General features: G+C 53.1%; 2 protein-coding genes across 3 annotated transcripts in view; both read left to right on the top strand.

Annotated features, from left to right (window-relative positions):
• The window catches only part of SYNGAP1 (synaptic Ras GTPase activating protein 1), a 36,114-nt gene extending 18,146 nt beyond the window's left edge, over positions 1-17,968 (top strand). Inside the window, exons 4-15 of the mRNA XM_031935702.1 lie at positions 1,793-2,569; positions 2,697-2,841; positions 3,052-3,196; positions 5,017-5,253; positions 5,412-5,613; positions 5,820-5,998; positions 6,688-6,729; positions 7,119-8,190; positions 8,675-8,848; positions 10,835-11,046; positions 12,092-12,182; positions 16,039-17,968. Coding sequence (XP_031791562.1) covers positions 1,793-2,569; positions 2,697-2,841; positions 3,052-3,196; positions 5,017-5,253; positions 5,412-5,613; positions 5,820-5,998; positions 6,688-6,729; positions 7,119-8,190; positions 8,675-8,848; positions 10,835-11,046; positions 12,092-12,182; positions 16,039-16,185 — 3,423 coding nt within the window. The 3' untranslated portion in view covers positions 16,186-17,968. The remainder of the gene's footprint in view (positions 1-1,792; positions 2,570-2,696; positions 2,842-3,051; positions 3,197-5,016; positions 5,254-5,411; positions 5,614-5,819; positions 5,999-6,687; positions 6,730-7,118; positions 8,191-8,674; positions 8,849-10,834; positions 11,047-12,091; positions 12,183-16,038) is intronic.
• Positions 17,969-18,507: 539 nt separating this feature from the next.
• Positions 18,508-21,828, top strand: ZBTB9 (zinc finger and BTB domain containing 9). 2 transcript variants are annotated; one of them, XM_023212533.2, is made up of 2 exons: positions 18,508-19,058; positions 19,307-21,828. In XM_023212533.2, the coding sequence occupies exon 2, from the start codon at positions 19,378-19,380 to the stop codon at positions 20,800-20,802; it is 1,425 nt and encodes a 474-aa protein (XP_023068301.1). In that variant the 5' UTR covers positions 18,508-19,058; positions 19,307-19,377; the 3' UTR covers positions 20,803-21,828. The 2 variants fall into 2 exon arrangements, with proteins under 2 accessions (XP_023068301.1, XP_023068300.1); XM_023212532.2 differs by having other exon boundaries at positions 18,846-19,123.
• Positions 21,829-22,216: the final 388 nt, after the last annotated feature.

The raw sequence follows: 22,216 nt of genomic DNA, 5'->3' as shown, positions 1-22,216 counted from the left end.
GCTGGGATTACAGGCTTGAGCCACCGCGCCCGGCCTCTTTTCTCTTTCTGTACTTTCTGTACTGCTACCCTGCCTTACGGTCTCTTTCCCTGCCATATACTTACAGAGTTGACGGGGCTCTGGAAATCCTTTAGTCTAGCTTCCCTGCAGGCAGGAATACTTCACTAAAACCCCGCAGGACACATAAAATACACTTAGCCAAGTCTCTGTACCTTGGTTTCCTCTCTAAGGCAGAGGGAACTGTCTTAGGATTGGATTAAATGATCTCTAAGTTCCCTTTGGCACATAAATTCTGTGAGTCTGTGTTCTTCCCAAAACTTCATGCTTTCAGTTCTGTTAGCTATTCTTTGTATCCCAGTTTCTAGCAAGCTTACAGTCCTAGTCACCCTCCTCTGGGGGGAACTCTTGTGTCTTGATGTCCTTAAAGAACTCAACCCAAGATGCTGACACGATCTGACCTATGCAGAGTACAAACACCATGTTCTTTTTCCACACACTGCAATATCACCTGAGCCTTCCCATTAGCTTGTGCTCAATTGTGTCCCCCCAGGCCCTTATACCAACTGTCAAGCCTTACTCATTCTTTTTTTTTTTTTGAGACAGAGTCTCACTCTGTCACCCAGGAGTGCAGTGGTGTGATCTTGACTCACTACAACCTCCGCCTCCCAGGTTTAAGAATTCCTGTGCCTCAGCCTCCCCAGTAGCTAGGATTACAGACATGCACCACCACACCCGACTAATTTTTGTATTTTTAGTAGAGACGAGATTTCACCATGTTGGCCAGGCTAGTCTCAAACCCCTGACCTCAGGTTGTCTGCCTGCCTCAGTCACCCAAAGTGCTAGGATTACAGGCATGAGCCACCACACCTGGCCAAGCTTTACCCATTCTATATGCAATTCTTTTTTCACAATTTCTGATAGTTTCTGCAGGACTCTCCAGTTCCCTTTAAATTCTACATTAATATTTTTGGCTTGTTATTCCAGCTTTAAAAATCTTTCCAATACTGTTTGTGTTGTCTAGTGTATGTGTCTAGAAACTACGCTTCTAGAGTAGTTTCCTGGGGCTGCTATAACAAACTGCTACAAAGTTGGTCACATAAAACAACAGAAATTTATTCTTTCACACAGTTCAGGAGACTGGAAGTCCAAAAGCAAGGTATCAGCAGGGCCATGCTCCTTTTGATGCTGTAGCGGGGAATCCTTCCTTGCCACTTCCTAGCTTCTGGAGGTTGCCAGCAGTCCTTGGCATTCCTGGGCTTGTAACTGCGTATGTCTAATTTTTGCCTCCATCTTCATATAGCTGGCTTCCTTTTGTGTGTCTCTGTATCCTGTATCTCTATGTCTCCAAATCTCCCTCTCCATATAAAGACATCAATTTTTATAAGGTAGATTAAGAGGCAACTCTAATTCAGTATGGCCTTTTTTTTTTTTTTTTTTTTTTTTGAGATGGAATTTCGCTCTTGTTTCCCAGGCTGGAGTGCAATGGCATGAGCTCAGCTCACTGCAACCTCCGCCTCCCAGGTTCAAGTGATTCTCCTACCTCAGCCTCCCGAGTAGCTGGGATTACAGGCACATGCCACTATGCCCAGCTAATTTTTTTTTGTATTTTTATTAGAGACAGGGTTTCACTATGTTGGCCAAGCTGGCTCGAACTCCTGACCTCAGGCGATCCACCCACCTCAGCCTCCCAAAGTCCTGGGTTTACAGGAATGAGATACCGTGCCTGGCCTCTTCTTAATTTGATTACATTTGCAGGGATCCTGTTTCCGAATAAGGTCACATTCACAGGTTCAGGGTAGACATGAGTTTTGGTGGGATACTGTTCAACCCAGTACACCGTCTCACCTATGACTGCTGTCTGTATCCCACTTTCTTACTGTCTCTCCTCTTTTGGTGTCTCTCTGTCCCTTCCCCCTTTAACATCGTGCCCACCCCACCATGCCAGGACAACAGCCGCCGGGTAGACAATGTGCTAAAGCTGTGGATCATAGAGGCCCGAGAGCTGCCCCCCAAGAAGCGGTACTACTGCGAGCTCTGCCTGGATGACATGCTGTATGCACGCACCACCTCCAAGCCCCGCTCTGCCTCAGGGGACACCGTCTTCTGGGGCGAGCACTTCGAGTTTAACAACCTGCCGGCTGTCCGTGCCCTGCGGCTGCATCTGTACCGTGACTCAGACAAAAAGCGCAAGAAGGACAAGGCGGGCTATGTCGGCCTGGTGACTGTGCCGGTGGCCACCCTGGCTGGGCGCCACTTCACAGAGCAGTGGTACCCTGTAACCCTGCCAACAGGCAGTGGGGGATCTGGGGGCATGGGCTCGGGAGGGGGAGGAGGTTCGGGGGGCGGCTCAGGGGGCAAGGGCAAAGGAGGTTGCCCGGCTGTGCGACTGAAAGCACGTTACCAGACAATGAGCATCTTGCCCATGGAGCTGTATAAGGAGTTTGCAGAGTATGTCACCAACCATTATCGGATGCTGTGTGCAGTCTTGGAGCCCGCCCTGAATGTCAAAGGCAAGGAGGAGGTTGCCAGTGCACTAGTTCACATACTGCAGAGTACAGGCAAGGCCAAGGTGAGTGTTGTGCCCTCAGGGAAAGGTGACTTGGGAATGGGCACTTGCTTGGGGGTTAGTGAGGACAGGGCAAATTCACAAGATTGGGTTGTGCAGAGGCTGACACTTGGATTTTCCTGGGCCTCAGGACTTCCTTTCAGACATGGCCATGTCTGAGGTAGACCGGTTCATGGAACGGGAGCACCTCATATTCCGCGAGAACACGCTCGCCACTAAAGCCATAGAAGAGTATATGAGACTGATTGGTCAGAAATACCTCAAGGATGCCATTGGTATGGCCCACACTCAGGCCCTCTTCTTCCCAAACCTGCCAGATGTCCACCCCAGACCCCAAGTCCACCCTTCCACAGCTTGATACTTCCTAACCCAGAGTCCTAGGACTCCAGCCTCCAACACCTGATTCTGAAATTTCCCCAACCCTGGCCACCCCCTTCCCTGCCCTTGGAAAGTGTGACCACACCCTCTTGTGCCGCCACCCCCAGGAGAGTTCATCCGTGCTCTGTATGAGTCTGAGGAAAACTGCGAGGTAGACCCTATCAAGTGCACAGCGTCCAGTTTGGCAGAGCACCAGGCCAACCTGCGAATGTGCTGTGAGTTGGCCCTGTGCAAGGTGGTCAACTCCCACTGGTGAGACTGGGAACGCTGGGCTGGGGGGCCAGGGTCGGGGGAATTATGTGTTCATCTGTCCATCTATCTGTCCATCCTCAGAGAGGACTGAGAACCATTTATGGGCAAAGCATTGTTCTAGGCGCTATAGAGCAAACAGGTGAAAGAGGCCTGGTCCCTGCCCTCAGAGGGCCTCCACCAGAATGAGTGGGGACAAATTAGGAAAAAAAAAAAAAAAAAGCCACAGAGTCATAATGGTGTGTAAGTGCTGAGTAAGGGTCCCCCTGCCTCTGTGTGATAGAAGGTCAGAGAGAAGGCAGAGCTTTAATTGAGATAAGCGGGGAAGAGGTGCCCCATTGGGTAGGCTTTGAAGACTGTAGGTTCTGATACATGGACATAGTTGGCAAGAAAGACATTTCAGAAGGCAGCTGTGAGAAAGGCACATGTGTGATGGTGAAAAGGCCCAGGAGTTATCAGGGGACGTTAGAGTAGGTTAGTAGCAATTACATCAGGTTTAGTGGAGCATGTGCCTCATGATGGGGAGTGGTGGGAGAGATGTCTGGACAGGAAGATTAGCTTTAGAAACTGCAAGGCCTCAAGGAGTCTGAGGTCATTGGTAGGCCTTGGGATGCCATTAAAGGTATCAGAAGTACTGTGCTTTAGAAGATTAATCCATAGGCTGGGCACGGTGGCTCATGCCTGTAATCCCAGCACTTTGGGAGGCCAAGGTGGGCAGACCACCTGAGGTCAGGAGTTCAAGACCAGCCTGACCAACATGGAAAAATGCTGTCTCTACTAAAAATATAAAATTAGCCGGATGTGGTGGTGCATGCCTGTAATCCCAGCTACTTGGGAGGCTAAGGCAGGAGAATTGATTGAACGCAGGAGGCGGAGGTTGCGGTGAGCCAAGATCACGCCATTGCACTCCAGCTTGGGCAACAAGAGTGAAACTCTGTCTCAAAAAAAAAAAAAAAAGATTAATCCATAAGTAGACTATATGTAGTAGAGTAGAGGGGTGTATGTAGGGGGATGACTGGAGTAGAGCCAGCTGGGGGTTGGGAGGCATGAAAGTCAGATCCTGAATCAGAACAGTGTCAGAGTTAGGAAGGAGCTACTGGAAGGACCCTCTGAGGAAAGGATCAGTAGGAATTGTCAGCTTATTGGAAAGGAGGGAGCATATCTGCGGGGAGTCACGGATGACTCAAGAGGCCATGAGGCTGGTGGTTGGGAGACCTGTGGCCTCATTGACAACCAGGAAAGTCAGGAGGAGGAGCCAGTTGGAGGTGTGGGGGCGGTGGTGAGCTCTGCTTTACACCAGTCGAGTTTAAGGTGTCAGTGGGACATTGAAGTGGATCTGGGAGGTGGGGGGAGTGAGCTCTGAGCCATTCCAGGGACTGGGGATCATGCCTGGGGCACCTCCATCCCCATTTCCCTGGAATCCAGAAGAGTTGGGGGGTCCGAGCTCCCTGTACCTCAAGTGACCCTCCATCTCTCTCCCATCTCTGTCTCTCCCTGATGTCTGTTTTTCTTCTCCTCCTCTCCTTGTCTCTCTCCCACACCCCTCCATCTCTCTCCCACGTGTCTCTCCCCTCACCTTCTCTCCCCCTCCATTTCTCTCTCCCTAATCTGTCTGTTCCCTCTGCCATGGCCCCCTTCTTCAAGCAGCCTCCCATCTTGCTCCTGCGGTCCCTCCTTCCCTGTCTCTCTCACCTCTGTTTCCACACCCTCACCTCCTACCACCCCCCTCAGCATGTTCCCTGGAAGCTGAGGGTCTCTGGGGCTCAGTCCCGGTCTCTCTCTTTCTCTCTCTCTCTCTCTGTCTCCCCGCCCCTTTCCCCCAGCGTGTTCCCGAGGGAGCTGAAGGAGGTGTTTGCTTCATGGCGGCTGCGCTGCGCAGAGCGAGGCCGGGAGGACATCGCAGACAGGCTTATCAGCGCCTCGCTCTTCCTGCGCTTCCTCTGCCCAGCGATTATGTCGCCCAGTCTCTTTGGGCTTATGCAGGAGTACCCAGATGAGCAGACCTCACGCACCCTCACCCTCATTGCCAAGGTCATCCAGAACCTGGCCAACTTTTCCAAGTGAGGGAAGCTTCAGGAGGGGGCAGGGCAGGGCGTGGCAGGGCTGGGGGTGGGCAAGAAGGGTCTCCTGAGTCCCCAGAGATCCTGAGATGGGGAGGCTATGATACCTTCTCTGTGTGTGTGTGTCTGTGACCTTTATCTTCTGGATTCTTGGCTAGGTTTACCTCAAAGGAGGACTTTCTGGGCTTCATGAATGAGTTTCTGGAGCTGGAATGGGGTTCCATGCAGCAGTTCTTGTATGAGATCTCCAACCTGGACACGCTAACCAACAGCAGTAGCTTTGAGGGTTACATCGACTTGGGCCGAGAGCTCTCCACACTGCATGCCCTGCTCTGGGAGGTGCTGCCCCAGCTCAGTAAGGTCAGCAGATCCCCTCTTTGCCCTATCCCCAGATGACTCCAGAGGTTCCTGGAGCCTAAGAAACTACACTTTGAAGATTTTTTTTCTCCCCTTGTTCCCCGAGGTGTCACCACTACCATCCCAACTCAGACCCCCTCCACCTGTACCCTCAGAGGCCCTCTTAGAGCTGGGCACTGAGCCCCCAGGTAACAGCCTCACCCTTCCAGGAAGCCCTCCTGAAGCTGGGCCCACTGCCCCGGCTCCTCAATGACATCAGCACAGCTCTGAGGAACCCCAACATCCAAAGGCAGCCAAGCCGCCAGAGTGAGCGGCCCCGGCCTCAGCCCGTGGTACTGCGGGGGCCATCGGCTGAGATGCAGGGCTACATGATGCGGGACCTCAACAGGTGAGCACCCTAGGACAGCCAGGCCTGTGCCCTAGGAGCCCTTCTCCTGTTCTAGATACTCCTCATTGGGCCCCACACGCATCTCTCTAGGGCTTGAAAAAAAGGAAAAAGCACCAAGTTCTCAGGGAAGACTGGTAAGGAGACAGGTAGTCAGTGGTAGGCTGAGAGCCCTTTACAGCCTGAGGGAGTGAGAGATGTGGAGCTTTAGGAAGAGGGCTGAGGCTCCACCAACTCACGGCTTAGTTGTAAGCCTAGAGCATCCCTGCTGCAAGCTCTGATTTGCTGTCCCTCTGCTTGCCTATGCTTGTCCCCAGGCTGAGGTTCAGCCAGCACGTCATGTCAGCTATGTGTCAAAATATTCAAACATCTCAGTAATAGCTAGTGAATAAGCACTTCCCCCAGCCCCCAACCAGAACCTCACAGACCTCCCCATGATCCAGCACTTAGAGCAGTGGCAGCAGAAGCCTAGTAGGGCCTGCAGCCTGCTCCAGAGTCCCAGCCTTCATTCCCATGGGTGGTGCCCGTGCCTCATTTGCTGCTCATTATTTTGATGATGGCCCTGCTTGTTCCTCTGCCTGTGTCTTCCTCCATGACACCATACCCATGCCACCATTCCCGCCTCTCCTTTCATTTGTCCACATCTTTCTCCTTCTCTGTCTGTGCTCGCCCCTCTTTCCATCTCTCTCCAGCTCCATCGACCTTCAGTCCTTCATGGCTCGAGGCCTCAACAGGTGAGGGGTTCTCCCCTCCCCCGCCCTCCTCTCCTCTCCTGTCTGTTCCCTCTCCTGCTCCACTGGCCTTCGCCCTACTCCTCTCCTTCTCCATGGACCTCATCTCCTCCATATCTGCCCAGCCCTGTCCCCATTCCTTCTCTTGCTGCCCCCATCTCCCCTCCTCTAGGCCTCACCCCCTTCCCGGAGGGGCCCTGTCCTTTCCCTTTACCTACCTGTCCCCTCCCATCCCCCCTGCCTTCCCTCTTCAGGGCTGCCACTGCTAGCTCTCAGCCCTTCCCTCTGGGTCCCACTTTTCACCCCAAGGCCTATGCCAGACCATAGCAAGGCTCAATTCCTAGGAGCCCCAACCTTACCTTCTGCTTGTGTGCCCCCTTCCTTTCTGACAGCTCTATGGACATGGCTCGCCTCCCCTCCCCAACCAAGGAAAAGCCACCCCCACCACCGCCTGGTGCGGGTAAAGACCTATTCTATGTAAGCCGTCCACCCCTGGCCCGTTCCTCACCAGCGTACTGCACGAGCAGCTCGGACATCACAGAGCCAGAGCAGAAGATGCTGAGTGTCAACAAGAGTGTGTCCATGCTGGACTTACAGGGCGATGGGCCTGGTGGCCGCCTCAACAGCAGCAGTGTTTCGAACCTGGCGGCCGTAGGGGACCTGCTGCACTCAAGCCAGGCCTCGCTGACAGCAGCCTTGGGGCTACGGCCTGCGCCTGCTGGACGCCTCTCCCAGGGGAGTGGCTCATCCATCACGGCGGCTGGCATGCGCCTCAGCCAGATGGGTGTCACCACAGACGGTGTCCCTGCCCAGCAACTGCGAATACCCCTCTCCTTCCAGAACCCTCTCTTCCACATGGCTGCTGATGGGCCAGGTCCCCCAGGCGGCCATGGTGGGGGCGGTGGCCATGGCCCACCTTCCTCCCATCACCACCACCACCACCATCACCACCACCGAGGTGGAGAGCCCCCTGGGGACACCTTTGCCCCATTCCATGGCTATAGCAAGAGTGAGGACCTCTCTTCCGGGGTCCCCAAGCCCCCTGCTGCCTCCATCCTTCATAGCCACAGCTACAGTGATGAGTTTGGACCCTCTGGCACTGACTTCACCCGTCGGCAGCTTTCACTCCAGGACAACCTGCAGCACATGCTGTCCCCTCCCCAGATCACCATTGGTCCCCAGAGGCCAGCCCCCTCAGGGCCTGGAGGTGGGAGCGGTGGGGGCAGCGGTGGGGGTGGCGGGGGCCAGCCACCTCCATTGCAGAGGGGCAAGTCTCAGCAGTTGACAGTCAGCGCAGCCCAGAAACCCCGGCCATCCAGCGGGAATCTATTGCAGTCCCCAGAGCCAAGTTATGGCCCCGCCCGTCCACGGCAACAGAGCCTCAGCAAGGAGGGCAGCATTGGGGGCAGCGGGGGCAGCGGTGGCGGAGGGGGTGGGGGGCTGAAGCCCTCCATCACCAAGCAGGTAGGTGAAGGCAGGAGGAAGGTGGGCTGGGTCACAACAGGGAGGGGAGGAGGAGACTGCGGGGGTGGGGCTGGAACAGAGTCTGTGGCCTGAAGTTACAATCTTCTTGCCTCCTTTTGGCCATTAAATGTGTATAGAGAGCCTGCTGTGTGCCATGTGCTGTGCCAGGCACTAAAGATATGGCACTGAACCTTCTTAGCACTCTCATTCTAGAGGGGATTAATCCATAAGCAGAGTGGGGGTGACTGGAATAGGGCCAGTTGGGGGCTTGGAGGCATAAAAATCAGATCCTGAATGAGAACAGTAACAGGAGAAATTCTCTGGCATTCAACTCACATCTCTGGCATTCAGAGGTGATAAAGGCTACAGCAGGGCAATAGGACTGGGACTGTCATCTCCTTTGGCTGTGCTGTTGCCCTCTAAATGTACCCTGCTTTTTCCTACCTTTCCTTTCTCTGTTCGCCCTCACTGTGCCTTGTCCCAGCATTCTCAGACACCGTCCACATTGAACCCCACAATGCCAGCCTCTGAGCGGACAGTGGCCTGGGTCTCCAATATGCCTCACCTGTCGGCTGACATCGAGAGTGCCCACATCGAGCGGGAAGAGTACAAGCTCAAGGAGTACTCAAAATCGATGGATGAGAGCCGGCTGGATAGGGTACGGTGGGCTCTACCAGCTCCAAGCCCCAGTGTTTCCTTTTACCCACAGGGGAGATCTCTAGTCACTTCCAAGGGAAACCTCCAGGGTCAGGTAGTTATGGTGGAAAGAAAAGGCAAAGACGTGATCACCTCTTGAGAAGCCTTCAGTCCATCTGGGGAGACCAGATACACACAGTTGTTAAAAGTCACTTTCAACTCTATTTTGTAGGTTATATATATCGTAGACTATCTGGGGACCATCTATTTTAGGCTTACCTCCATGTTCTTCCCCAGGAGGAACATAAGCCCTGGCTGCTGTGACTGCTTAGGAAAGGAAATGTTACTTTACTGGCAGTAGGAGCTAATAAATTGGGTGGGGATGGAGGGGGACGCAGTTATATTACAAGTGATGTGTGGCCTACCCAGTCACTGTCCCATGGGCATAAGTTACAGTCAGTGGGCAGAGGATGCATGTGGTAAAGTAGTATGTATCAGTCATGTGTGAAAAGGCCATCCAGACCCTCACTTGGTGGAGGCTGAGGGCAAAGGGCACCAAGAGCTCTGGGGCACACACAGATAACTTAGCAGAAAGTTACTTGAGGAAGCTGTTGCTCCTAGGGCCTGAGGAAGAGGGTGGCTGCAGGATTAGATCATATATAAAGAACATATGACCCTAACATGGGAAAGTGGTTTTTGAGCATAGGAAATGTGGGGACTGACTCATATGGGCTTGACCAGCAAATTTAATGAGAATTAAGCCCTAATATTAGCCCCAGCGCAGCCACCATAGGAAGTTAATTCACATCTCTCCTCTGCATGTAGAAGGGTTGGTGATGCATGTATGTATCCTCTTCAGAGAATGAGGAAATAGTCTTTTGAATCATTTTTTTTTCTGTTCTGTGCCTCAGATGATGAGGAAACCCTGTTGAGAAAGGCTGTAGACTAGCACTATCCAATATAACTTTCTGCAGTGATGAAATGTTCTGTAATCTGTACTGTTCACATGTGGCTAGTTGTGATTCAGGAACTGAATTTTTAGCCCTATTTAATTTTAATTTTGTAATTTTTTTTTAGACAGGGTTTTGTTCTGTCACCCAGGCTGGAGTGCAGTGGTGCAAATGTGGCTTGCTGCAACCTCTGCCTCCTGGGCTCAAGGCATCCTCCCACCTCAGCCCCCTGAGTAGCTAGGACTACAGGGTTGTGCTACCATGCCCGGCTAGTTTTTCTTTCTTTCCTTTTTTTTTTTTTCTTTCTTTTCCTTCTTTTTTTTTTGTAGAGACGGGGTTTTGCCATGTTGCCCAGGCTGGTCTAGAACTTGTGAGCTCAAGTGATCTACATGCTTCAGCCTCCCAAAGTGCTGGGATTACAAGTGTTGAGCTACCGTGCCTGGCCTAAATTTTAAATAACTACATGTGGGCTGGTGGCTCTTACATTAGACAGCACAGCTGTAAACTCTAGAGCCAATAGGGCAGATAAAATGACTCTTCTGAACTCTTCCAGCTCTGGAATTCCTAGATTCTCAGTCTAGAATTCACTTGTAGACCCCCTATCCTTGGCTCCTTGACAGAGCCAAAGAGAGGGTCACATGGAGGACAGCACCTGCCTTTCCCCCATCAATTGCCTTTTCTTCCTGTGTCTCTAGCATGTGTTCTGGGGCCTGGCTTAGGGCTGAAGAGTCACCCTATTTTTAATTTCTGAGCACAGTTACTCAAGGTGTGCTTGTGAATCTAGGTTTCTGTGTGGGTCTTCATGAAGTGCCATACATAGACCTCAGGGTGTGGGAGTCTGTGACCTTGCTCTATTTTGAGGAAGCCTCAGCACCATGGCAGGGTCTTCTCAAAAGCAGGTGTGTGGATATGATCCACAGGCAGGGAAGGGGTTGGGGAAGGCAGCTGGATGTCCCTCACCATGCAGTGGCTGTGCTCGGCGGACAGGGATGGAGGCTGGGTGGTGGGCTTGGGGTGGGGCGCCCCTCACAGTGCGGGGTCGTGTGCCCGGCGGGCAGGTGAAGGAGTACGAGGAAGAGATTCACTCACTGAAAGAGCGGCTGCACATGTCCAACCGGAAGCTGGAAGAGTATGAGCGGAGGCTGCTGTCCCAGGAAGAACAGACCAGCAAAATCCTGATGCAGTATCAGGCCCGACTGGAGCAGAGTGAGAAGAGGCTAAGGCAGCAGCAGGCAGAGAAGGATTCGCAGATCAAGAGCATCATTGGCAGGTGAGGGGCGGCCTGGGGAGGGGGTTGTGAGGGAGAGCCTGAGGCTGAAGAGAGCAAGTGAGCGAGCGACTACTGACTCCCATCCCAAACTCAGGAGCCCACCAGGAGAGCCCACCACTCTCCTCCCCGGGAAGCCACCCACTCACTATCACCAGATGGAGAGAAAGTGCATTAAATATCCCTTTACTAAACCCGGACCTCTCTTCTGATAGAGTAGCTTCGGAAGCCCTTGGAAAATGTACCTGTTCCTGTCCAACCATCACTGCATTTGCATTCACCCTAGGCCAGGACTCCCCACTGGTTATTCTCAACTTAACCTGTGATGTTCACCCCAAACCTAAGCAGGGCTCCCTAGCCAGAGTCGCCCCTGCCCTTCCTGGGCAGACCCTCCCTCTCTAGCCTTGGAAAGGTGTTCTGTTAGAAAGGGTCTTTTAGCGTGTGTATGTTTTCAGCTGCTCCAGCAAGCCCTGGGCTCCAAAGAGGGTATCCTCAGCAAAGAGGTCAATTATCTTCAGAGTGGTGGGGTTGCGGGGGGCGGGGGGGTGCCCCTGGGCCCCACTCCAACCAGAGCCACCTCCATTTTGATCCATTCTAAATGTATTTTATGTAAGATTTAATTAGAAGAAAAGGACTTCTTGAAATATTTTTTGAAAACCACTGCTCTAATTGATATCCTTTATGAGAAATCACTTTGAGGATCTTCACAGTGAGGTGACATGGGGGATGCAGAAGCCAGGTCCTCAGCCATGGAAGGTCTGGGGAAGGGGCACTACTGTCCTGATTGGGAAGATGGAGGCCTGGAGGTGTCTGGATGGTAGAAGTCTTTGAGGCACAGAAAGCTGCCTTAGCAGGGAGGTGTAAGGGTTCCTGGGAGGAAGGTGGAGAGCATGATCCTGAGTAACAGGGAGTCATGTGTCATGGCAATGGAGGGACTCTGATTCTAAGGGATAAGGATGCCTGAGGCTTTTCCAGAGAGCTGTGGGGTTCCATGGGGAGGCTCTGAGCCTGTGCCCGCCACTAACCCCACTGAAGCCCGTCCCTTCAGGCTGATGCTGGTGGAGGAGGAGCTGCGCCGGGACCACCCCGCCATGGCTGAACCGCTGCCAGAACCCAAGAAGAGGCTGCTCGACGCTCAGGTGGAAATTACAATGTCATTTATCTTCTCCGTGTCCCATCCCCATCCATCCCACTGTCTTTCGTGCACTCACTACACCAGCCACCCAGCCCCATCACCATCTGTCTCTCATAGTCTGCGGTTTGTCCACTGGCTGCTCCTGGCAGCCCCCTAGTGACCCCATCTTCATCCCATCGTCTGTGCCTTTGTCACTCCTAGCAGCGTCAGCCCAACTCCTGTGCCTTCCCATCCAGTCTTCCCACTCCTGTCTGCATCTCGGGACCTTCTCTACCAGAACCTTGGTCTTTCTGCCCCTAGATCCCACCTAGTTCCGTGAACCCCTGCCCCTTCTTTGCCCACTCCTATTCAAGGCATGTTGTTCAGCTTCCTCTGAGCTCTTGGGCCAGAGGGCTAGAAGCTGCTACTTTCTGGAATAGAGCACAGGGCAGTATGATCCGTAGTTTCCCCAGGCCCTGGCTGGTACCCTGAAAACTTGGGGACCCCATCACCTCTGTTCTCTTGGCTCCCCAATTTTCCTGTCTCCTTGGCAGCTCCTGCATAGCTTCCTCTTCCTGACTTCAGATCTTGAAGGCCTTCCATCCTGTAACCTCCCTTTTCACTCAGTATTTAAGTCCAGGCTCCATTTGGCCTCCCTCTGGCCTCCCTCCCACTCTGGCCCTCACACCTTCCCAGCTGCCTGCTGCCCAGCCTCTCTTCTCAAAAGCCAGCTTCTAGGACCTCCCTTCTGCACCCTTACCCCTTGCTTTCCCAAAATTCTGCTCATTTTCCTACCCATACTCCTCTTTCCTCTGCTCTGACTGCTAGGCTCCCCCCGCCTGCCATGCCCCCACCAAGGCTCCTGACCCCATGACCCCACTCTCTCCCACTGCAGCTCCTCATCAGGTAATTCTCCTGGTTCCGCTTTGGCCACGGGCGGAGGACACAGGGGGAGGTGACTCCGGACCACTGCAGGTTGGTCATGAAGCCCACTCCCTCCAACACCTCCGGAGCCTCTCCCCTCTCACTGCTGCCCTCCACACCCAGAGAACCTCCACAGACTCCAGCCCTCCGACACCTCCTGCACAGACCCATCTCCCAAGACACCACCCAAAGACAGCATTTGCTGCTGCTTCCCAGAACTGTCCAACAATACCTTAGCAACACTAAGAGTTGGGCCCTAGATGGGCCCAGCACATTCACAGGTCACATCCACTTCCCTGCAAAACCCACCCCCTCCCAGCCTCCTCCTGACTCTAAGCCCTCCTCTTCCTCTACCTCTCCAGTGTATGTCTGTCACCCCCCATTTCACCAGAGTGTCCTTAGGGGCTGGGGGTGGGTTTGTTAATGGGGTGGAGGTGATGATGGGTTGGAGGACCTTGGCTATAGGGGCTGTGCTGACTGCAGCAGGTAGGTTGGGTTTTCCTCTTCCTTCCCTAACATTGGTTCTCTACCCTCCTTTCCACTCCTCACCTGATTCTCTCTCTTCCTCCTCCTCACATCTGTGAGGCAGAAGGCATCTGGAGCTCATATTGGCCCCCATTGGGTGGGAATTAGGAGTGGGTAAATAACTCACGGAGACTTGGGATACCCTGGAAAAAATGCTATTGAGATGTCCTGACATTAGGCAGGGTGGGTGGAACAAGAAGGAGCAAGAAAGGAACCTTAGGCAGATGTTAGGACGTGGACTTGACCATGTGGCCTGGGAGTTTAGAAATGGGGAGAGACATCCTCCTAGATCAGATCGTGGGCTCAGTAGGCATGTTGATTCCCAGGCAGAGGTGCCAGGAACAGCATGGTAAAGAACGTACTCTCAGAGCTCACATCCCCAGGTTGCTGATGCCACTCACTCCCCCTCTCCTGCCATCAAGTGGCCTTGCCGGACACATAACCCTACCTAAAAAGCCAGTAAATGAGAACCTGTCAGCTCTAGACATTATTTCTGAGATGCGATTTTCTTTGCGATTGAGCTGCAGTGGGCAGTGGCTCCTTACACTGTAATTTTAACTCTCTGTCTGCCCAGCCTCTCTGTCAAAGTAGCTGGTGATCTATAAACAGATGCTAAAAGGCACCAGGGGACTTTGCCATTTAAAGGACTCCTGCAGTGAATTCTTTTGTAAAATGGATAATGGCACCCTAATTTATCCACTTTCTAAATTTGGGTCCATGGGGGTGTCCGGGGCATGCTTATGTGTTGTCACCAGCAGACAAACAGGGAATAGAATATGGGGGTTCCTTTCCTGCTCTCCCGCCATACTCAGGATACCCTACCATAAGTGATTTCCTCTCACTGACTTGCAGAAAATGTGTGAGATACCCAGCAAGCTAAGAAGGCAGTTTTGCTGGGTATCTCATACCCAAGGCTGGGGTTTGGGCGACCTGAGAGGTTAGCTCCTTGATCCTAGAATGGAAGGGAGAGCTTACATAGAAGCTTTTACTTGGAAGGTTTTGTATCCTAAGGTCAGACATAGCTATATTGCCAAGCCTAAATGCCTAAATGCCATGTGGCCCAGGAAATAATTTGGATATTTGTTCTAAACCACTTGTGGTAGGTGTTGGTCCCTCTGCAACTCAGCCATTAATTAAAAATTAGTTCTGAGCCTGAATTTTAAAAAGCCAAGTGTTGCCCCCAGCCCACACACACACACACCCGGATATGTACAGTACAAACCCCAGATAATTACAACAGCCAAAGAAGAGAGAAGGAAGTGAATTTCCCAACCAGAAGTGTAGGGAAATTCAGATGGCTTTCTTTTCTCCCAGCAGAGGAACAGAACTAAGGGCAGGAACCATGAGTTGGTCTAGCAGCTATAGGAGGTGATGAGAGTAGGACCAGGGGTAGGAGTTGGGTCTGGTACCCCTCACCCTCTAATTGGGAGCCCAGGGAGAAGGACTGAAAAGAAGATGGGGGTGGAAAAGAATAAAGCCGGCTTCTGCTTCCCAGGGATGCAGAGATTGGGGCATGCTGTGTCTGCAGAAGCTCCGAGTCATTTCTGCCATAACTGTGAGAGAGAGGGGCAGCCCTCCCATAAGATTTTTCCCTTCCTATATCACTTCCCTGAATCCCCTTCCTCTCCCCCCAGTACAGTTAAACCTCTCTCTAATTTGGAATGTTATATTTGAGAAGATGGCCACTGTGAATAAGTAACAAAACTGAATGACAGTGTCTATTTAATGAAATGCATGTCTTCAAAATATATACAGTAAGTAGAACTCGATGAACAAGGCTTTTTCCACTCCTCAGGGAGCATGCATTAATGAAGAGATATGATTCAAAAGTCTGTTTTCTGGTATGGGTTAAATATCCCCTCCTACAGACATATTTCCACCACTAATTTGCTTAGTACACCTTTTCTTCACAGATAAAGGAAACTCAAGCTCAGTTTTTGTTCAAATTACAAAGAAATTCCAAATCCACAGGGGTTTGGATTCATGAGGTTTTGCTGTACTGCCTCCCCTTATTCCTCAACATGAAGCTCCCCACCTCGGATTGGGGATGGGTGGGAGGGGGTTTCAAGAGGAGGAGGGTGGAATGGGCAGGCATATCCATAGGTGAAGCCAGAGAAAGGTTAGGTTGGGGGTGCGGTGGGAACTTCCTGCTTTGATCTGGTTTCCTGGTGTGACACTCTGGGTTAAAGGCTTGAAGGCCCCTGTTAGGAGTCTGGGGTGAGATTCTCTTCTCTCTGATCCCAGAGGATGTTAACTTCCACTGCAGGTGAGAAACAAAATAGGAGGATGGTGGGGACTGTCCTGGGAGGAGGAGGAGGTCCATGGCTTGTGGTGTGGGCTGGCTATAGGGGAGGCCACTGCTAGGGGACTGGCATCCAGGCCCCCTTGAAGCGTCTCAATAAGTCCGCGCTCTCCTTTTTGGTGTCTTGCAGGAGAGGCAGCTTCCCCCCTTGGGTCCAACAAACCCGCGTGTGACGCTGGCCCCACCATGGAACGGCCTGGCCCCCCCAGCCCCACCACCCCCACCCCGGCTGCAGATTACGGAGAACGGCGAGTTCCGAAACACCGCAGACCACTAGCCCACCCAGCATCACAGACCTTCTCTTCCTTTCCTGTGCACCCCACCCTGTAACAGCACCAACCACCAGGACTGGACATCACCGAGGAACAGCGGGATTGCCTCCCCGAATGCCTCCCTGGGAGGCACACTGATTGCCCACCCCCCCCACTGCACCATTTTCAGGAGGGAGAGCGGGGACCCTCAGCCGCCCCCTTTTCCTTCCCATTGGGGTGCTGCCCTCTCTTTGACCCCCAGGGACCCTTGCCCCAGGACACCGCCTACCCCACACAGACCCCTTCACTCCGGGGTGCTATCCCCATCCTCTGCCTCATCGTTCCCCTGAGCACTGGGGGACAGACCCTCACCCCCACCCTGGGGGTGTGGCACCTCCAAACTTTCAACTTCAGGGTGATTTTTTTAGCAGTAACCAGAGCTGACAATCTAACTCCCCTCCACCGCCCCATTTTGGCCTCCCCTGCCCCCCTTGTTATGGGGAGGGGACCCCAGGTGAGGGGGCCCTATTACCCCTTGATTTCTCAGGAGCGTCTGGGGGGGCTCAGCACGCACAAACTCCTTCTCCTCCTACCCCTCTTAAATTTACTCCCTCCCCACCCAGAACCCAGATGGGGTGGAGGGGGCCACCGGGGCAGGGAGGGGGCGGCAAGGGGGGAATGGGAGTTGTCTCCCCTTCTCCCCACACCTGATCTGCTCTCGGCTGGTCCCAGAGCGGGGTGAGGGGGCTTATGCCCCCCCCTCCCCCAGTGTGTTGGGTGGGGTGGAATTGAGGTTAGGGTGAGGGGTCAGGGTTTAGGAGGGTGTGTATGTTGGGAGGACAGGCTAGTTGATCTGTCCTACTCTGACACACAGTCCCCCCTGCCACTCCCTTCTCTCTTCTTGGTCTCTACTCCCAGGGGGAGGGGGGAACTTACTCTAGGAAAAGCCATGTCTCTCTCCCCCGGGGTGGGGGGACCTGTGTTGGAGGAGGGGTGTTGGGGGGCCCCCTTCCATGACTCTGTCCCCTGGGGGAGGTAGGACGGGGCTGGGCTTCCCTCTCATCCTCCCCCTCCCAATCTCCTTCCACCTCCCTCCCTCCTGCCAGCTCCGCAATTTTTCGGTGTTTCTCTGTACATAGTTCTCTGGCGGGATAGGGGAGGTAGGATGGATGGGGTTTGGGGTGGGTAGGCCATGGGAGGGGAGAAGCCCCTCTTTGGCACCCCCTCTTCCCTGACTGCTGTCCCCTACCCAGCCTTGCCCCCTTCATCCTTTTGCGTTTGGTATTGAGACTCTCCTAGACTCTACTCCTCTTTCTTTTGTATGGACAGTTTCCCTTCAGTCCCATCCCCCTACACATACACCCAGCCGGGGCCAAATTTATACTTATATAAAAGTTGTAAATATGTGAAATTTTATCCCTGTGCCCTTTCCCCACCTCAGGCCCTAGCCCTGGATCCTCCCCAACCTTCCTTCTCTCTTCTTTGGCTGTTGTAATTATCTGGGGTTTGTACTGTACATATCCGGGGTGTGTGTGTGTGGGCTGGGGGCAACCCTTCTGTACAGAGCTTCCTGGCCCCCCCCCCCCCCGCCCCTCTGCTTCCCTCCCCACCCACCACCTTAAGGGTAGGGAGATGCTCTTCCTACCTGTTTTATTTTGTTTTCTCGTTCTCCCTCCCCACCCCACTCCCAGCCTTATCTATCCCCCCTTGCTGTCCCCTTTTCTCCACTCCCAGCCCCATTTCCTTTTTTTCTGGAGTGTGTGGTGAAACAGAAAAAAACATGTTTAATAAACGGAGATTGTTCTTTTATCGCTGTGCCGACTTTCTTAGGCAGGGCTCTCCAGACAGACCTGTACGGTGGTAAGATCTGCTTTCTGAAAGGAAGCTGACAGCCTGAGAGGAAAAGCGTACATCCCCACCTGATGCCACACTGTCCTCATAAAATGTCACTCTCCCCTCCCAATGAGATTTTTTATATTTTAGAGCAGGAGTTTTGCACTGGCCAAACTTCTCCAATCTAACTCTCCCCTCACCACTGTGTCACTTAGCCCGATGCCAGGGACAGCGGCGTTATCTGATAAAAGAGTTCATGTATATATCCACATTTATCTCTTTTGAAAATCACCTAGAAATAAGGTTTCTTTAATTGCTGGTTTAAATGGTCCCGTGCAGAACAAAGGAAAGAACCTGCCTAGTTCCTTAGCAAATCTGAGTTCCAGTCCCAGGTCCACTACTATTAACTGAGTGACGCTTCCAGACCGTTGCCCCCGCCTGGAAACTGAGGACGGCAACCCCCACCCTCGCAGGGCCGGTGGGAGGACACAAGGTGATGTGGGCAAGTGCCAGGCCCACATGGTAAGTGCCCAACTAATCTCGCCCCTCTCAGGACCTACCGGGGGCGGGTGCTACACTTAATCACCGGGAAACGCAGCTTTCCGGGGCGGCTGACGGCCTGGCCCCTCCGACCGGGCTGTTCTCTCCTGGGACCTGGCTCTCGGTCCTCTGTAGCGGCGAGGACTTCGGCAGCTACCCCGAACGCCCGATGCGCTGGCACCCTGGGCCAGCGCCCTCCTACTAGCACCGCCCTCCTGGTCTGCGGTAGCCAATCAACACGAGGCTTGTAGGCTGACCTTCCTCGATTGGCTACGCCTCTAGCTCCGCCCGCCGCACTTCGCGACGGCGTCCGGCGGGGAGGCGGCGGCTTCCGGCCCGGGACGGAGCTGTAGCGGCACTGTAGCTGCGAGGGCAGCGCCGCGTGTGTAACGGCGGGGGCGTGTCGGCGGGAAAGACAGCCGGGCCGGGACTCACGGTGTCCGGGTGACCGCGGTTTCCCGGGAGCAGGCCTCTGTGGGCACTGTGAGGCGGAACGGAGCGGCGGGGCAGGAGCTGTTCTGGGCAGGTGAAGACAGGCTCGTGGCTGGACCTCCTTCGCATCTTCCACAGGGGCTGGAAGTTACAACCCCGGTTGGTGTCTGGTGGTGGTGGTTGGTTGTTTGTTTTTGCTTTCTTGGTGTGCGGGACTGATTTGCAGAAACCGCCACTGATTTAAAAGTTTCCAGTTATTGCTCGTAGGGGGAGGGGGTTGTTTGAAGAGATGTGACTCCCTTTATCCAGGGCTTCTGTGACCTCCATCTTTTTCCTCTGCAGCCTTCATCCCGCGTGGAGTCTACCCCCAGGCCCCTCTCCTCTTCCCAATTCTTCTCACCTTCGAGGAGGCCATGGAAACCCCAACGCCTTTGCCGCCCGTACCCGCCTCCCCGACCTGCAACCCAGCCCCACGGACAATCCAGATCGAGTTCCCGCAGCATAGCTCATCGCTACTGGAATCTCTGAACCGCCACAGGCTAGAGGGAAAGTTCTGTGATGTGTCCCTCCTGGTGCAGGGCCGGGAACTTAGGGCTCATAAAGCAGTGTTGGCTGCTGCCTCTCCTTACTTCCATGACAAGCTGCTTCTGGGGGATGCACCTCGTCTCACTCTGCCGAGTGTCATTGAAGCCGATGCCTTCGAAGGGCTGCTCCAGCTCATTTATTCAGGGCGTCTCCGCCTGCCGCTGGATGCTCTTCCTGCTCATCTCCTTGTGGCCAGTGGCCTTCAAATGTGGCAAGTAGTAGATCAGTGCTCAGAGATTCTTAGAGAATTAGAAACTTCAGGTGGTGGAATTTCAGCCCGTGGAGCAAACTCCTACCATGCCCTTCTTTCCACTACATCCTCTACAGGAGGCTGGTGCATTCGCTCTTCGCCTTTCCAGACCCCAGTACAGTCCTCTGCTTCCACTGAAAGCCCTGCTTCCACTGAGAGCCCTGTGGGAGGGGAGGGAAGTGAACTGGGAGAAGTGCTGCAAATTCAGGTAGAAGAAGAAGAGGAGGAGGAGGAAGAAGATGATGATGAGGACCAGGGATCAGCCACACTCTCTCAGACTCCTCAGCCCCAGAGAGTATCAGGGGGTTTTCCCCGTCCTCATGGACCCCACCCACTGCCCGTGACTGCTACTCCCCGAAAGCTTCCAGAGGGTGAGAGTGCACCAGTTGAGCTCCCTGCCCCTCCTACTGCACTGCCCCCCAAAATCTTCTACATTAAGCAGGAACCCTTCGAGCCTAAGGAGGAGATATCGGGAAGTGGAACTCAGCCTGGAGGAGCAAAGGAGGAAACCAAAGTGTTTTCTGGAGGGGACACTGAAGGGAATGGGGAGCTAGGGTTCTTGTTGCCTTCAGGGGCAGGGCCAACATCTGGGGGAGGGGGTCCATCCTGGAAACCAGTGGATCTTCATGGGAATGAAATCCTGTCAGGGGGAGGAGGACCTGGGGGAGCAGGCCAGGCCGTGCATGGGCCTGTGAAGCTAGGGGGGACACCCCCTGCAGACGGAAAACGCTTTGGTTGCCTGTGTGGGAAGCGGTTTGCAGTGAAGCCAAAGCGTGACCGGCACATCATGCTGACCTTCAGCCTTCGGCCCTTTGGCTGTGGCATTTGCAACAAGCGCTTCAAGCTGAAGCACCATCTGACAGAGCACATGAAGACCCATGCTGGAGCCCTGCATGCCTGTCCCCACTGTGGCCGTCGGTTCCGAGTCCATGCCTGTTTTCTCCGCCACCGGGACCTGTGCAAGGGCCAGGGCTGGGCCACTGCCCACTGGACTTACAAGTGACTGCTGAGGCTATATACTAGCTTCTAGAACGAAATAACCACTGCTGCTGATGGATACTTTTCCCTCACTACCATGGCACACCAGTCATGGATCTTGTAATCATGTCAAGAGAATAGATACATTGATACATTATGGACCTCTTGTTCTTAGATATGGGCCTCAGCCTGGCAGATGTGGAAACTCAAATTTCTCATCCCACTCCAGGTTTTGGCTAGCCAACCCTGCAGGAAAGCGGTTTATAGGCCATTCATACTTAAGTTGATCACTTGCCCATGGTGGACATTTGTAGTGGTGATGTCCATTAAGGAAACCAGATTTTCAATTATTCAGTGAGAGAAGAATTAGAGCAAAAGACAGTGGTAAATGTTTTATTCCGTCTCCATGAGGAATTAAAGGAGTTGGTCTCCACCTAGAGATACATTTGATTTAGAGCTCGAGTAATTCAGAGGCTAAGCTCTAAACTTTTTTCTCTCTCATTGCTGGAATGATTTAAGCAGAATTCCTTTTGTGTACTTTTAAAATTGTATCTTTCCAGGAGCCCCTCAGATTGTACCTTGCTTTCTCACCAGTAGACACCTTTCTGACACTTTTTTAATGTTGTAGTTGCACTTTAACAAGTTGAGCATTCCATGTTTCATTCTTAGAACCTTCTTTAATAGAGGGTATTCCCTCAACAGCCTGTGCCTCTGGTCTACCTTTGACCACCACTGATAACTCATATATTGGTCACAATGACTGGAATGTGACTAGTGATCTCAGGAGATGGCACTGTCCTAAAGTGCTCTCAGGGTGGCACCACTGCTCTCTGAACAAGTTGCCTTGGTCAGAGAGACTCAGGTTTGGGACAGCACAAGCTGAAGGCTGGCGAGTAACTTGCATAATAGGACCATATCTCTTCCTTTCCCATCCCACCCACATATGATAGACAGCCCCTCTGTGGAGATATGGAGAGGATAGATATTGGAATCGCGTGTGGGACTTGCAGTTACTTAAAATTTTTGAATAAACTGTGCCCTGAAACCTAAACTGACAGTGGACTGGATTGAGTAATTTGTGTGGGAGAGAATGTGAGAATGGAGCTGCAGAGCTTTGGGTGTGTTCCTTGGGTGGCTAGGTTATGTTGATGGGGAAGGAATGGAATGGTTTCACACTGGTGCCAAGAACACTCTTCTGGACTTAGGCCCTAACCTGTTACCTAATAACCTTGAGTAGGTTGCCTTACTTTTTTTTTTTTTTTTTTGAGACAGTCTCACTTTGTCCCCCAGGCTGGAGTGCAGTGGCACAATCGCGGGCTCACTGCAACCTCTGCCTCCCAGGTCCAAGCGATTGTCCTGCCTCAGCCTCCTGAGTAGCTGGGGTTACAGGCACCCACCACCATGCCTGGCTAATTTTTTTGTATTTTTAGTAGAGATGG

The sequence above is a fragment of the Piliocolobus tephrosceles genome, chromosome 5 (assembly GCF_002776525.5).
Source record: "Piliocolobus tephrosceles isolate RC106 chromosome 5, ASM277652v3, whole genome shotgun sequence".
In the NCBI taxonomy this organism is placed as follows: domain Eukaryota; kingdom Metazoa; phylum Chordata; class Mammalia; order Primates; family Cercopithecidae; genus Piliocolobus; species Piliocolobus tephrosceles.
This window is presented reverse-complemented; position numbering and strand designations above follow the sequence as displayed.

What these genes read in the sequence shown, in the direction of transcription:
- ZBTB9 (XM_023212533.2), top strand. Translation starts at nt 19,378, where the DNA reads ATGGAAACCCCAACGCCTTTGCCGCCCGTACCCGCCTCCCCGACCTGC.